The sequence below is a fragment of the Aulonocara sp. 'chitande type north' Nkhata Bay genome, linkage group LG1, assembly GCF_057382095.1.
Source record: "Aulonocara sp. 'chitande type north' Nkhata Bay isolate Kocher_YH1m ecotype deep benthic linkage group LG1, A_spYH_male_GT1.1, whole genome shotgun sequence".
NCBI classification, from domain to species: domain Eukaryota; kingdom Metazoa; phylum Chordata; class Actinopteri; order Cichliformes; family Cichlidae; genus Aulonocara; species Aulonocara sp. 'chitande type north' Nkhata Bay.
In genome coordinates, this window is record NC_141344.1 from 2,502,647 (window position 1) to 2,518,560 (window position 15,914).

General features: G+C 42.2%; 1 protein-coding gene and 1 long non-coding RNA gene across 6 annotated transcripts; one reads left to right on the plus strand and one right to left on the minus strand.

Annotated features, from left to right (window-relative positions):
• Nucleotides 1-2,383: 2,383 nt before the first annotated feature.
• LOC147338471 (uncharacterized) lies at nucleotides 2,384-5,123 on the plus strand. Its single transcript, XR_015130131.1, has 3 exons — nucleotides 2,384-2,548; nucleotides 2,628-2,754; nucleotides 3,414-5,123. It is a non-coding gene; the product is annotated as an uncharacterized LOC147338471 (long non-coding RNA).
• A 1,354-nt stretch (nucleotides 5,124-6,477) lies between these two features.
• Nucleotides 6,478-13,943, minus strand: LOC147338472 (interleukin-17C-like). 5 transcript variants are annotated; one of them, XM_086290743.1, is made up of 4 exons: nucleotides 11,748-13,942; nucleotides 11,437-11,672; nucleotides 9,603-9,748; nucleotides 6,478-6,752 (listed from the first exon to the last, which is right to left on the minus strand). In XM_086290743.1, coding segments are annotated over exons 1-4 (408 nt in total). In that variant the 5' UTR covers nucleotides 11,772-13,942; the 3' UTR covers nucleotides 6,478-6,750. The 5 variants fall into 5 exon arrangements, with proteins under 5 accessions (XP_086146869.1, XP_086146648.1, XP_086146595.1 ...); XM_086290659.1 differs by having other exon boundaries at nucleotides 6,484-8,017; nucleotides 11,748-13,943; XM_086290582.1 differs by having other exon boundaries at nucleotides 6,484-8,017; nucleotides 9,538-9,748; nucleotides 11,748-13,940.
• Nucleotides 13,944-15,914: the final 1,971 nt, after the last annotated feature.

The window sequence follows — 15,914 nt, forward strand, 5'->3', positions numbered from 1 at the left end:
TGACTTGTCGGATGAAATTCGGGTCTAAATGTGTGAATTCAGTTTACTTGCTGAATAAACAACATCATAATTGGTAGTTTTTGACAGATTTCTAAATTAAAACTTTTTCCTGTGGCACATGTCCAGATACGTTTGGCAGTGCAGAGCTGCGACGCTGCGAGATGGTCAGCGTCGCGCAGTTTTCACTTCCTCCAACTGAAAAAAGGTTTCTGAGAATAGCTGGGGACCACACACACAGCCCGAAGACAGACCATAAATGTTTTTGTTCTTCATTGTTCTGCTTAGAAAAGGATTTAAAGAAGGTGAAATGACATCACTTTCTTTCTCCTTATTTAGGTCCTGTTCTTGTTCCTGTAAAAAACCAGCTTTAACACAGATGCAGGCTCCTTTTCTCCTCTGGTGAAATCAGTAAAGATGAATAAAAACACGATGCAGACCCACAGGTTTGAAATTTGGTGTCGTTTCAGCAACTGTTATTAATGTTACCGTGAGGTTTACATCTGATTGCGTCATTTATGCCACAAACACAAAATAACATCTGTAGTCGTTCAACAACACACAGCTTTCAGCCAAAGTTGTGCGTGAGTGCTGAGGGGTTTACTTTTGTGCCCCTCACAGGGTTTTGGTTGTGAAGGTGAGCGCGGGGAGGACTCTGATCTCTGACTTCTCTGCTTATCCTGCTGCAGCAGTTTTCATACCACAGATAAATGTTGTCGGTCATTCTCTGTCACTGACCGGTGACATGTCCGTGTTTTCAGGTACAGTCATATGTTGTCTCCTCCCCAGACACTGAGAGCAAACACACACTGCACAGACTCAGCCTTGGAAATGACGTCTGAGACCTCACAGTGAGCAGTAAAGCTTTTTCTTCTACCGGAGGCTGTTTCAAAGAAGAGGAATCTTTAGACCGAAAGAGAACAGCTGATCAAAACGAGCTGTGAGATCCGGTGTGGCTGGAAGGACGAGTGGGGCTGACTATGAGCGTCTTTTCCTCTTTGACTAAATTTAAAAATTTGGAAATTTTTGAGAGTTTTCCAAGTATTTTTCTGTGAGCTGTGCAGAAATGATGCAGAGGACAGACGAGGAAGTGAAAGCATGAAAAGAAGAGTAGACACACACTTTTACACCAGCTTTGTTTAAGGTTGTGTCACTCGTGGATTTCAGGGGCTTGTTCTGTTTCCAGGGTGGATAATGGCTTCAAAAAACAAGAATTAGGTGGACAAGATTTAATTTATGTTGGACTCTCTCTAATCCTCACAGTGCCAAAAGGCTCAAATGTATATACAAATACAAAATATATCCAAAGTCCACACCTTCGGGCTATAATGAAATTCGTGGCTTCCCACAGGGGCGAGCCAGTCGCCTTCTGGAGAAAAGTTTTATGGTCAGCTGAGACAAAGACCGAGCTGTTTGGCAACAATAACCAGTTTACGTTAGCAGGAGTAAAGGTGAGACTTTCAAACCTGAGGCAGTGGCGGTAGCATCGTGCTCTGGGCCTTTTTATTTTACTGCCAGTGGTGATGGTATGCTGCACAAAGTGGGAATAATGAAGGAGGACTTCATCACCAGTTTAAATGAACTCTAACCATTCTGCTAACAAGAGCGGTCAAATATTCAGCCAGAATTACACCAGAAGCTTGTTGATGGTTTCCCAAAGCATCTGGTCGAGGTGCAACTTGCTACAGGACATTTAAGCTCATGTTAGTTTGGCTGTTTGTACATATTTGAGTCTCAAAAAAAGTTCAATGAAATCATTACAAGCATAAAATTACAACAATGTTCATGCCCATGATGACTGGATGTGATCCTCTGACCACAGCGGCACATATGTTTTTATTGTGTTAGAAAATAAAAGCATGACATGATTTCTGAAGACCATGAAACCATGAACTGAAGCTCTATCAAGAGCTCACTATCCTGCAGCACCGGCTTCTAGAACCGTCCTTATAAAACAAAAACAGCATCGACTTTTAGGGATTTGCTTACCTGAAACCAAACATCTACATCTATCTGCATTTTGTTATATTTTTGCACCAAGATGCCTTTTCTTCTCTTAGAGAATGTAAAATAGCACCTGAAGAAGCTTTGGTGGACACATGGATCTACAATGCCAGAGGATTGTATAAAGAGGCTGGTAGATAACGTACCCAGAAGTCACTGCTGCACGTTTGTCTCATGAGGCCAACACACTCGTAAAAATAAAGCAATCTATACTTTTATTTCCAAAGCGTTGGCCAATCAGAACTGTTGGGCTTTATGACAGAAAACACTTTATGACTGAAAATGCAGCTCTATCATGCAGCCAGATGTTTTTCTCTGAATCCTGTCAGAAAGGAGAAGAAGTGGAACCAAAGGGGAACCGTGACTTCTTAGAACACACTGAGCCATGAACGTGGCCGTCGGATATAAAGGGAGCAGCGAGCAGCTCAGAGCACATCAGCCCTGCACATTCAAACAGAAGAACATCTGTCTGTGTCGGGAACCATGAAGACTCTGCTGGCTCTCACAGTCCTGACGCTCATCTGCTTCCTGAAGCACAGCTCTGCCAGTGAGTACCGCTGACCTCTGACCTCTGAGCGCCGTGAGTCTGAGCTGCACTCATATTAACTCTGTGTGTGTGTCCACAGTGCCAGTCGCTATAGAAATGGTGATAAACGGTGTCGAATGCTGCGAGGCCGTCACTAATAAAATCCACATACCAGTGACAAAGGTGAAGCATGTGATGAAGAGCAGCTGCAACCTTGAAGCGATCATGTGAGTATCCTCAGGAGGTCAGGAGTGTTATTATCCCGACTGTTTTTGTTCAGTTTTGTAGCAGCTTAAATTCTCACTGTGACCACCTGACTTTGAAATTCTGTTAAATATTTCTCATCCAGCAAACTGTGAGCTGTGACAAAATAATTAATGTTCTTGCTGTAAAACGGTTTTATGAAATAGGGGTGAACCAATCTATGTCATGTAGATTTCTAATTATAAGTGTTAATACGTTTTCCTGTTGCCACATGTTAAATGCAGCCATTACAACAACAGCATGGTCCGTGAGCTCAGGACTGTAAACTGTAAAACAATAATAATAATGTTGAGGAGAAAATTAGGTGAAGCTAAGTAAATGCAGTGAAATCTGCCTCCAAAAAGATGTTTTTAGCTCTCGGGTCCTGTTCGGATCAGCTTCACTGATCTGTCAGGATCAACTGCCATAAATGAAAACTCAAGTCTTTGCTCTCGTTCGGAGTCACGATTGATCTGAATCAGTTCGACAATAAAGAAGTGCGATTTCTATCAGTGGCTTCTGGTAATGACTAAATGAAATGTTTATTACTTCTAATCAAGTCTTTGCGACGTATATTCCAGTTTCTTCCCGACAGTGAAACTGCACGTGTGTGTTTAAAGTGTGTATCATGTGTTTCTTGCAGAGTCACCACTGTGGCTCGGAGGAAGTTCTGCCTTGATGCTAAATGGAAACATGCACAGATGCATCTGGAAGAATTCAAGAAAAAATCCTCAGCCCGGAAACCCTGAGAGTGATGAAGGAGATCTAAAAACAACAGAAAGTAGTTCCTCTGTGCTTCTGTGCACAAACTGACGTTTGTTTGATTGTGTTTGATTTAGAGCTGGGCGATAGAACGATAACGATATGTATTGCGAAATAACTTTTTCTCGTTAGGAAAATCAAACTGTTGCGATAGACCTCGCCGCTCTTGTCCTCTTAACAAAAAAAAGAAAAAAAAAAGAACAGTCAATCCAAATTAAGTAGCGCAGAGCCGAACCAATCACAGCCGCAGCGTCACGTCACGTGACTTGTGACGTACAGCACAAGTGCCAAGGCGCACATGTGTATTTGTTTGGGAAGCAGCCAGCCGCCGTGCCACCGGGTAATGGAGGAAATGAGTGTGCCGACTAGAGAAACATCAACCGAGCGTGACCGAAGAGAACACAGATGATGGTTCCAACGCCGGAGAGATTGTCGAACGGAAGAGCCATAGAAGTTCCGTAGTGTGAAGGTATTTCTGCTATTTCAAGTCTGACAAAAACAGAGCAGCGCGCACTGTAAATGTGCCGAAAGCAAGTCTGGAAATACAATAAAGCGGTGCAGCTCAGTCTGACTGGAAGCGCTGATTCGTCATTCGGCTTTTGTCAGACTAAAGTAACTGTTAAAACTGTTTGAAAAGCTCAGCTATACAACAAGGAGAGATTGAGAATTTCCTTTTAGTTCTCAGTTTATTTGATATTGACAAAAGTTAGTTTTGTCTGTTCTTCTGTAAAACAAACTAAGATTTATTTTTAGAATTAATATTTTGTTTCTAAGTGGAATTGACAGTTTAGTCTGTTTCGTTTGTTCTATTTTGAAACTTAAACGCTTTAGCGGCTGCCTTTTGTGTAGTTTGCAATATTTGCCTTTATTTATCTGAAAAAGTCTCATGTTCCTTAAGTACATCTACCCTGTTGAACTTATTATGGGAAATAAATATTTAAATAAAAACAAGCTGCTGATTATTTCACATTTTACTTGTGAGCAACGGCACATTTAAATCTTACAAATATAGTTATTTGGCTTATATCGTGATAGATATCGTTATCGCCTGAAATGAAAAGAACATATCGTGATATGAAAAAGTCTCATATCGCCCAGCTCTAGTTTGACTGTTTGATTGTGTTTGATTGTGTCTGACTGTGTTTTTGTGAGAACACGGTGTACGTGTATGTTTTGATCTGCTGCAGAACTTTATGTGTGGTCGACTGTGATCACACAGAAACGTTTTCAGTTTAAACCTTTGAAAGTTTATTTTTCTCTGATGTCTTGAGCTAAACCAAGTAGTGCGACTGAACTCGTGTCATTGTATTTAAAAGGCTTGATAATTAATGCTTCACCTTAACTTAAAGTATTTTTAAAAGTGCTTTTTTTAAAATAAAACTTTAAAATACTTTTAAAGTACTAAAGAAGGGAATTAGATTTGACATCACTCCATAGTCTCGACTCTTCGCTGCTTTCAGCTTATTTAAGCCATTGTGCAGAAGTCTGGGGCAGTAACTATAAACTACAGTGTCCATCATTTTCAGTGTTATTCATACTAACTCATTGTTCTTAAAATGCTGAGGTATGCAGATCTAATTGAAATAAAAGTATAACAGAAAGAGTCAGAGCATGTGTTTTTGTTGTGGAGCACTGCACAGACATGAAGCACTTCAAAAAAGAGGCATAAAGATCATAATGAGATCATAAAAATGGTGAATATTAGCGAACGTCTCGGTTTAGTTAGCGACCACTTTGTCCGTATTCACATTGTACAGCAAACGTTCCAACACTGGAGTATTTATTCAGCTTCGATGTGTGCAGGCTGCAAAAACAGGATGATAATAATTTGTATTTTACGTAGAGGCTTATTAGAAAAATGTTCTTATTGAGGTTCATATCAGTAAGGAAGCTGGATAAATGTCAACTGATAATTTTTGGAGAAGAGGTGGAATCAGATCAGCGTGCACGTCCTCCCACTCCTTCTCGAGGGCAAGCCAATCAGAACAGCTGGAGTGAATTTGATTTATTTTTCTCAATGAGCTTTCTTTGTATTGTTTACATGGTCAAAATAAATTAAAGAGAACAAACCAAAAAACTAAAAAATAAAAGTCATCATGCTCAGTGAAATGATCATAGAGGGACCAATGAAATATGATTTTACTGTTACAGTGAAGCTTGGAGAAAATCCACTTGGAAAATCATTGATTGTCCTTCTGTATAATAACAACGTTGTTATTGCCCAAAATCCAAACAATGAAGAACTGAAGCAGCAGATGAATGAGCTGGAAATGTAAGTGTCCTGTGTGGGTGCAATAATAAGTCAAATTAAACATATTCTGCCTCGCTGAGATCATTTGTCCTCACTTGTCCACATAATTTTGTCCAGTTGGTGGCGATGTCTGCTTATCTTAGTCTGCCGGGCAGTAACACAAGTTCCCAACAATCCCTGAATGAGGCGCAGCTCTGCAGTAAAAATACTCCAATCCCAAAATACTCCTTGTACTGGAGTATTTTGGGATTTGGACTGGAGACGTATTTTCCCAGTCATCCTGTGCCTCCTCTCTGAACTCTGAGCAACATTTGTCCTTCTGTAACTTCCACCACTTAATCCTTGCCTCTGCCTTCGCTTGCTTCTTCCTTAAAGCCATCCTACAGACTACCATCTGACACCGCCTTGCACCTTCTACACCCATTTTCATGTTTCACAGAAGATGCTGCACATCAGGATTTCTCTCCTTAATGCCATAACCACCCAACACCTCTGCACCACCTTTGTTCCCTACATGTCCACTGCAGTCGTTACATTTAGTCTGTGCTCTTCCACATTCCTTACATTTATCCCTGTCATGACGGAAGGACGGGAAGCATGAAGATGACAGATCATACCATCTTGGATTTCCGAACCAGTTCAGAAGATAGATTCCCCGGCGTCTTAACGCAAAGAATCCAAAACTGGTCATGCTGAAACTATGCAAAACAGCGCCCCCATGTGACAGATTAAGGAAACTGCTGTATGTAGACACTTGTGAGGACTTACAGAAAAGACACAAAAGGACAAATCATAGAAACAAATTCATTTATTGGCAGTAAAATAGTTACACAATGTTCTTTTAAGGAGATGTTGAACCGTTTTGAGGTGAAACGATCAGCCGCACAGGAGTCAGGGAGGATTTCACAAGTGTAAATGAAATAAACGCGGCTTCATGTCAGCGCACACCCGGTTCGCTTCTAAACTCTCCTGAAATTATAACGTAAAGATTACAGAAATAAAAACAAAGCTTTGACGGTACATTTATAACACAAATTACAGCAAAAAGTCAGGCCTTGTGCTTCTTTGCCAGGGCACTCTCGTAAAAGAAATTTTAATCTCAAGAGTTTTATTTTTCCTGGTTAAATAAATAAAAATACAATTTTAAAGTTCACAGGTGTCTTTATATCAGGGGTGTCAAACAGGAGGCTCGGGGCCCAGCAAAGACTAATTCGGCCGGTGGAACAAGTGAAGGAAGGCATACATTTTGCCCTTTTAACTGTATTTCCGTAAGTTTGCAGCTTTTCTTACTGATAAAGACGTCCACCATCCACATTCATACTATAACACAGAAATAAAATAACAGAAAATCAGTTTGAGGGCAGAAAATTTCTTTTTTCAATAATGAGACTACAGTAAAAGTTTTCTGTGAATTAACAAAAACTTGGTGTTTTATAAGTACAGTGTGAGGAATGAGCTCTCTGAACATTTAAGCCCAAAGAGTCAGGCTGGCAGGTTTCTTTCTTTCCTGCAGCTGCTTTTATTTATCACGTAGAAAAACTGAGCTGTACTGTGCAGACTGCCCTTCTTGGTCTCATATGAACACATGTCAGGGATTAAATATGTACTTAAGCTTCTTTACGCTGACAGAAAGGCCACTTTCACTGGTCCGGGCCTTTTAACACAGGGTGGGCTGTATGTGGCCACAATGCAAACTGAGTCTGACACCCCTGCTTTACACCTTTATCCAGCAGAAACTGACAGTTTGACAAAAACAGCTTTAAAAATCTCTTCAAAGGGATCAAATCTGCATCATTACCTCACATGAAAATACAAATAAATAAAAACATGAACAATATCTCAAAGAAATATAGTGAAACTAAAACATTTCTTCACATTCATTCTCCTCTCTTCATTACTTTTTAGTCTCTTTAAAGCTAATTCATGTGCAGCTTCTTCATATTGTGCATGTGCCCAATACTGTCCTGTTTTGCATAGTTTAACATTTGATTCCTTCACAGCTTGAGGGCGTCGGACCGCTCTCACATCGCTCTGCTAAATGTGGAGCCATGAAGCTGTTTGCTAAGCTGAGCAGAAAAAGGTGCGTCTCTGTAAAGGCTCACAGCGTTTCTGCCAGGATCCAAACCAAGTCAGCTTTAGAGGATTTTCAGCCACTTGTTCCGAGCTCGAGCATCCTGACTTTTACTCTGCTGCAGGTCAGAGACCTCACCAGCTTTTTACTGCTCTGCATCCATCTGACAACAACATTAGTCACATTAAAAACATATTTATTTGAAGTCCCGACAGTAATTATGGACTCTTCCTTAGTAAACTCAGTGCATTTACATGATGCTGTTACTGACCGTGAAACAGTCGATCAGCTGACTGTCTCTCTGCTTCTTCTTTGGTAAATGAAACATACTAAAATCTTTCCTTGGACTCATTGTTGCATTAAAACTCGAGGCTTCGTGCTCAGCTAAGCTAACGTCTCCTGGCCTCAAATTTGCCCAAATGTTGAACTATTCATCTTCTGTTCACGCTTCCAGCCGCTCTGGCATAAAGTGAAGCTACAGCGGCACTCTGCTTTAGTGGCATTTCACATTAATCTGCATGTGCAAACTACTCAAAAAATACAATAAAATACAACAAAATAAATACTAAAGTGTGAAAGCACATCCTCGTGTCTTTGGTGAAGTCTCTGTGCTTCAGAGGTTAAACCTGCAGGTCTCACAGTTTTAACCGTGTGAGGAAAAAGAGACTTTTTAATTTTAAAAAAACATGGGAAGAAATCTCACTTTCTTTGGAGTTTCTGGTCTGTTGGTTGGACGTTTACTGAAAGGTGGAAACAAGCTGCTTTCAGACGAGTTATTCCAAGAAATAATCAAAAAACCTGACTGACTGCAGTCCTGCCTGATTTAAGTCACTCATTAAACTCTACAGAGCAGACTGACGCTCGGACGGATGATGGATCCGTCTTCATCACAACTCAGTTTTACCCTCCTAAGACCCAAACTCTGTCATGGTATGCATTTTTAATTTCTCTTTGCTATTTGGGCTGATTGGGACTTACCTGTTTTGTTTTTTTTACCTGATTTTTGTCTCTGAGAAAAATTAGATCCACATATGAGGACATTCATTTTAAATTTCGATAGAACAGTGGCAGTATAATGTCCTTGTTAGTGGATATCAGGCCCTTGTAGAGCAAAATTGAGTATTTTGGTCAAGACGACCCAAAATGCGATGTCCACATATGTGGACGCCAGGTCCTAGGAGGTTAAACAAAAAGAAATCACCACCAGTTTTCACTTGCAAGTAACGTCTGAATGACGAAGGAAAGTTACAGGTAGTTGGAGATAAAGTGCTATATTAAATAAGCTTGATATGTATTTGCACAAAGCAGCGCAGCAGCTGTAATAGTTTTCTGTCACACAGCAAAGGTCTGAGGCTCTTTGAGGACGTGAAGCCTCTGAGTCTGTCTGCGCTTTAGTGTTGGTGCTGTTTATGATTAAGACTCCAGAATGACCGATCACGGTTAGTTTCTCTCAACTATCCAGACCAAAACGGGCCTGGATAGTTGCTGAGATATTGTGGTGTGGACTGGCAGCTTCAGGACAGAAAATCTTCTACTACTACTTACAGAAAACATTTTCACGTGCAGGCAGAAAGCTGTGATAAATATTCTTATAGTGTAAGTGAAGGTGCTGCACAGCTATAAATGGCCTTCAGTGTGAGTAAAGCTTAGTTTCTCAGATCACTTAGTAATTTTGGGCCTTACACAAGTGCAGCCCACCGGGACTTCGATACGCGTCTTCTGGACTCGATATGTGTCTGCGTCCTTACACTTGGTCTTCATCAGGACCACCATCGGAGCCCGAACCTCCACAGAGTTGTAGTCGTTCACCTCGCGCCCGTCGATGATGCATCCCTTACAAAGGCACTCGGCAAAGATGATGTCACGTGGATACCTGCTGTCGTTTCGGTCTATGCTGGAGACACAGACAGACAGAAAAGACCTCAACACGTGCAGGAGACAGTGAACACACAGCAGATTCAGTCAGGACAATACGCGGCTTCTCAAATCAAAGCTCGTTTAATATTAAAGCTGGTAGCTTTCATCTGCTCGCTGGTTCCAGGTTGAACTTCCTGAACCAGCTCAGCAGCCGTCCATCCATTTCTACTCCGCAATAATCCAGCCTGCTCTCTGCACATCCAAACTTTGGATCAGCCACCACCAGAGATGGGCAGTAATGCGTTACTGTAATCTGATTACTTTTTTCAAGTAACTTGACCAACACTGGCCACCACACAGGACGAGAACAGAATACACCGGAAAGTCAGGACTGCACAGAAAGTCACTGCTGCTGCTGACGTGTCCTCCATTCAGGGCTTGTACAAATCTAGAATCAGGAAACAGGCAGGCAACACCACTGCAGACCATCACAGCATGGACCCAACCTGTTCCCACTCCTGCCCTCTAGTAGGCGCTACAGAGCACTGTACGCCAACAGACATCTGTGCAGCTTCCTCCACAGGCCGTCACTCTGATGAAATCTTACTTACTGTCAAAAACATCCACCATACCTGCTGCTGAACCAAAGCATGATGTATATACTCTCAAATGCATCTACATCTCAGCTACAGTCACATTTTCTGGTAACACTGCACCCAGCAATGACATCTGTAGTTAACCTTAAACACTGATTAGAATTAGTTTTTTTAGTCTGCAGCTGACACCTGCAACACACCTGTGTGCTACATGAACACAGACCTGTTTTGTCACATTCTAGTTCACTGAACTCTTACTTCACTAAGCTGCCATCTCATTTTGTTATTTATTTTTTTACCGTTTCTTGATAACATATACATTTTCCAAATCCTCCATATATAAATATATGCAGTAAATTATTTTTTTTATGCTAGTAAAACAGGGCTGTGAGGAGCCTACTTCATGTACATTTGGCTGCAAGTATTTGTTTACAGCACTTGAGTTAATGATAGTGGTGTATGAATCAGGAATTAGTATTAATCTAAAATAACACTTAACTCACTGGTGTGCTACATGCAGGTTTATTGCGGACAAAAGTTAAATACTTTTTACTGTACTTTGAATGAATGACTTAATGTGAGCAACAAAACGGTAAAAATTCTGCTTTTAACAATTATTTACTTTAACCATGTACTTCATTAACCACAGAGCAGCACATGCCATCTAATGAGATAACGTTCATTTATCCACAAAGCTGAGTGACTCCTTTGGTTTTGTTAAATACAGGGGAAAAAAGATGTGAGCTACATATACATATAACCTTACATATGCACACAGAGAGGCAGATATACAGGCATCTGCCAGCTTATTACTAGTATTATTAACACAATATCGTTTCAAATGTACTCAAATAATTTTACAAATATGATCTACACAAATGATTTCTCATTTCCACCATCATCTAAACTGGCTTCAATAAGTAGAATGGTTAAAAAAAAAATCATTAAAATAACATTTTAAACAACTTTTAATAATTTTAAATAAATTACATTTAAAATCAAGTAAAAGTGTGTCGAACCTGCTCCCCAAAGCGCGCTTTAAATGCTGACGATGAGGCAAAGAACAGGTTTGTTTGTTTGTTTGTTTGTTGTCTGAGCATTTTTGTCCCTCTGCGGGTTCCATACTTACTAGTAACGCCACGGAGACAGCGCGCGGCCGTTGAGCTCGTGCATTTGCTGGGCAGCCTGTTCGCAGGTGTGTTCGCAGGTAGTCAGATTCTGGTCCTCGCGGGCGTCGCGCTGAAGGCCGAACTTCTTCAGGTTCACGTCAAACTTTCGCTCGCGGGCCTCCACCTTCTCGGCGCTGAGACACGTGGAGTTGGAGGCGGCGGCGCAGAGCTCGTGGAGGATCAGCAGAGAGATCTGCTAAGTGGAAGAAACACGCGTGAGAGTCAGAGAGAGCTGTCCGCGAGCCCGGGGCGCTAATGTGATGTGATTTACCAACTGCAGGAAGCTCGCGACCATCTTGACTTCGGACGGCTGAGACTGGCGGACGCTCCATTGAAGCTGCTTTAAATACACAAGCGGAGCTCCTACGGCTGCCTGGTTGCCATGGGGATCTCCTCAAAATCAACATTTCCGCATGAGAAACAGTTCGCTGCGGCCCCGCCCCTCTGCTGGCTGTGCGCTGTGTTTGTGACCGGTCAAAAAACGTCCTAACCAATGTTTCTGCGCTGACGCGGCGCATGCGCATAACACCGAACCCAAATTAACTTTTTCTCTCTGGAATACTTCTTAAGGTTATGGGTAGGGTTAGTCACAAGTCACCGTCAAATTATAATACGAGTAGGACGATTTGTCAGAGTAGGATGGTTTCTCAGAACACCGCGAGCAGACAGCCTCGTACCTCTAATAAACTCCGCCGTGAGCTCTTTTTAAACATTTCACACGTTTCATTGTTGGTTTGTTTTTTTAAAGGTAGAGACAGATGTTTATGTTTTACAGAAAAAGGTTTATCGTCTGAAACGTGAATATTGTCAGGTTTTCTGCAACTGCTGCTGTTCTGATCCTCAACAGTACATCTCAGGGTTTACACATCAGAGTCACAAAAGCTTCTGTCGGCTTCTTTTTCTGAGAGAAGAAGAACTCAAATGAAAAGTTTTCAAAATGTCAACACAGCGCCATGAAACACTGTATTGTATGTATTTAAAAATAAAACGAGGTCATTCCTGACTCTTCACATGGAAAAAAATCCTCTTGGGGTCACCCTGCTCCTGTGAAGTCACTCATCGCTCATATTTTTCTGTAGAAAAATGTGGGAACTTTGTCACGTGGACTGTCAGCATCAGGAACAGCAGGCTACAGAAAAGTGGGAGCGATGAGTTACTTTACAGCAGCGGGGTGAATCAGATTGTGATCTTATCTTAATTCACAGTTTTTAGCCGGTGAGCTCTCTATGGTCTCAGCTCTATTTTTTGTGCATGATGACATGATATGACATCAGTTCTCAGGCACTGAGTTTCATCCCTGTAAATCTTCCCACCCCGGCCCATCCTCCTGCTGAACCACCAGCAGGAATATGGAGCCCTCGCAGCTCCCTCATACTTTAATAACAGCACTTGTGTGTGGCGCACCCTGTGGTTACCCTATCACTCCACAGATGTGTCCTGGTGATGCAATGACACACTCGAGCTGACTCAAGCGTCAGACTACATTCACTTCCTGCTGCTGGAGTGAGGTTCTGAGGTCAGCAGAAGTCGAAGGAGGAAATAAACACAAAACATTTAGTGTTTGTTTTTAAATACATTTTAAATATTTATTTTGGAGGGTTGATGAATTTGAAGTCATGTGGAGCAGGATGAGGAAAACTGACTGAAGCAACAAAGGCGAGCCTTTATTTCATCTGATGAAACCTCCATAAAGGTCAGCAGAGTGAACGCCATCCAAAGCTGGTTAGGAGCATGCAGAGACGATTAAAAATGCAGAGACATTAAGCTGACAAGTTAAAACAGGAAGTGAGAGGCAGTAACTAAGCAGGAAAATACAGACACATGAATTACTTTCACTCGGGGAGTTTGTGAGGAAAGGCATAAACTCTTAATACAAAGGAACTAACCTAAAAATGAAGGACTCAGCCGCTGTAGTAATTTTGATATGACAAATGTAGGAAGTATGATCACGCACAGGAAGCGGGGCTACGTACCGGTTCCTCCTGCTGCCCCTCCCCTTGGCCCAGTGAGGAAAACCCTAAGATCGTGACAGCTCAGAATAACTCACGAGAATGTGCTGCGTTCAGGCTGAGAGAAGCCGGGCTGATAACCTGCAGGGCCCCTGCCTCATCATGTAGGTCATATAGCCTTCATATACTTCCTGCAAGTGCTTAGCCAAGTGAAACATGTGCTGCTAAAATACAGAGCTGTTTTTAACTTCTTACCTTTTAAAAATGCATCTCAAACGCAAACTGTAGGCACGTATCATAGGCCACATTCTTCGGAGGCCGCATTTGTAGACCGCCTTTTGCTAACTTTGTTTGTATTTTGTCTTTTTAATCTGTTATATCTTGTAAAGCACTTTGTGATCTCTATCTAGAAATGTGCTATATAAATAAAATTTTACTTACTTACCGATTACATCACAGCCAGGTGAGGAAGGCTGTCCTGATTCGAAGGCTGCTCCAAATGCAGCCGACAAATGCGCCCTTCTTTTCCCCGGATTTGAAGGATGGCTCGGGTGTATCCTTCATGGCCCAACCTATCCCAGAATTCATAGCGCTGCCCAGCCGATTCCTGTTTCCAACAATGGCGGCAGCTACTTAGTTATAATTTTACTTAAACTATAATTTTGCTCTTATTACTCTTTCTGTGTTACACAAGAATGTAGCTGTAGAAACTTCAAATATCTGCTCGGTTTATCAAGACATCGCATATTTGCAAAAGTGCTCCAACGTTTTCGGAGACGTCTGTTACCCACCAGCTCGATAGCTGACCGGGGCGAACAGCTGACCGGGGCGAGAACAGCGAACTCCCCCCACATCATTTTCAAACCCCCCGCAGTCTTTCACTACTCAGGTTAAACATGATATATAAGTCACTTAGATAACTTAGATAACTTCGAAGGACCCGGCCCACATAGACCGCGAAGGCCAGGTCCTCAGGAGGATGCGGCCTATGAATTGGGACATAGCTTGTGCCTCTGCGGCGCAGCTAGCATGGGGATAACTTTCATAACTACTGTGAGGCTCCACGATCCACCGCTGCAGTACAACGTAGTCCATTAGAGTGAACTGAGATGATGCGACGCTTCCATTCAGCAGCTCTGAACTCCCGCTGTTACTCGGTAACCATGGATACCACAGAGCGGCCTAAACGTGTGCAGCTCGAGTGTGCTGTTTGTCCAGGACTCTCTGAAAATCTCTAATTAAGACTTTGTTCACTCACATGCAGAACATTACACACACCAAGTCGTTGTGCAATGCATGAATTTTGAGTGTCGCCTCAGATCACACACAGCAAACAAAGACTGCAGGGTTTGGCTGTGCTGGGTGCGCTCACTGCCCCTCACCCCTGAAACTGTAAGTACATGGTAGACTGTAGACAACCTGATGGACACGTGTGACTGACAGTTTGTTGGCTATCCTGGTTTACTGGCCTTTTAAATTAATGCAGCTTGTGGAGTGAGCTAACTGGAGTTAGCTGGTAACTTAGCACGCCAGCCTGTCATCCAAATGTGGTCACTTCTGGCTTTGAAAGTCTAAGGTGGCAGCAGCCACACTGCTAATGTTCATGTGTCTGACTGCAGAGTCCAAAATCAGTTGTTGACTAAAGATGGTGCCTAATTCCATCCTTTACATACATGCTGTGTCCAAATTCAGCATGAGGACCCGGCCTTCGCGGTCTACGTAGGCCGGGTCCTTAGAAGATAGAGAAAGCCGTAAGTGTGAGGCTGTGAAATGGGACGGTCTGGCCTTCAGCGTCACCGCTGTCTCTGTAGAGTTTAATAAACTCGACCATCTCACACTTCTGTTTAATCAGTTTTTTGTTTGACGTTTATGAAAACTAGAACTTTAATCTCAGCCAAACCGATTTACTCAGGAACAAATAAAGCACTGAAAAAAGCCAAACAATAACATGTTTAAGTTATCTAAGTGACTTATGTATCATGTTTAACCTGAGTAGCAAAAGACCGCGAGGGTCTGAAAACAATGTGCCGGGAGTTCGCTGTTCTCGTCGGCTCTAGTGAGCCTTGACTTCATGGTCCGCTCCAAGCTGGTGGGTAACAGACGTCTCAAATATGCGATGTCTTGATAAACCGAGCTGATATTTGAAGTTTACACAGCTACATTCTCGCCTGAAATTATCTTAAAACTTTATTTTGTGACCCAGAAAGAGAAATAAGAATAATATTAAAATTAAATAGCTGCCGCCAATGTTGGAAGCTGGAATTGGCTGGGCCGCGCTATGAATTATGGGATATGGTGGGCTACGAAGGATACACCCGAGCCATCCTTCAAATCTGGGGAAAAGGAGGACACATTTGTTGGAGTCTTCGAATTTGGACAGCCTTCGTCCCATCTACAAATGCAGCCTCTGAAGGATGCAGCCTATGAATTGGGACACGGCTACAGTCTGTGGCAATTGTCCACAGGCTCAGCACCAACGTTTCAGTCAG

Excerpts from the sequence above, each read along its gene's own strand:
- LOC147338472 (XM_086290469.1), bottom strand. The coding sequence starts at position 11,771 with ATGGTCGCGAGCTTCCTGCAGTTG. Across the intron at positions 11,673-11,747 it reads TCGCGAGCTTCCTGCAGTTG|CAGATCTCTCTGCTGATCCT; the intron begins GTAAATCACATC and ends TCTTCCACTTAG. Across the intron at positions 9,749-11,436 it reads CTGTCTCCGTGGCGTTACTA|CATAGACCGAAACGACAGCA; the intron begins GTAAGTATGGAA and ends CTGTGTCTCCAG.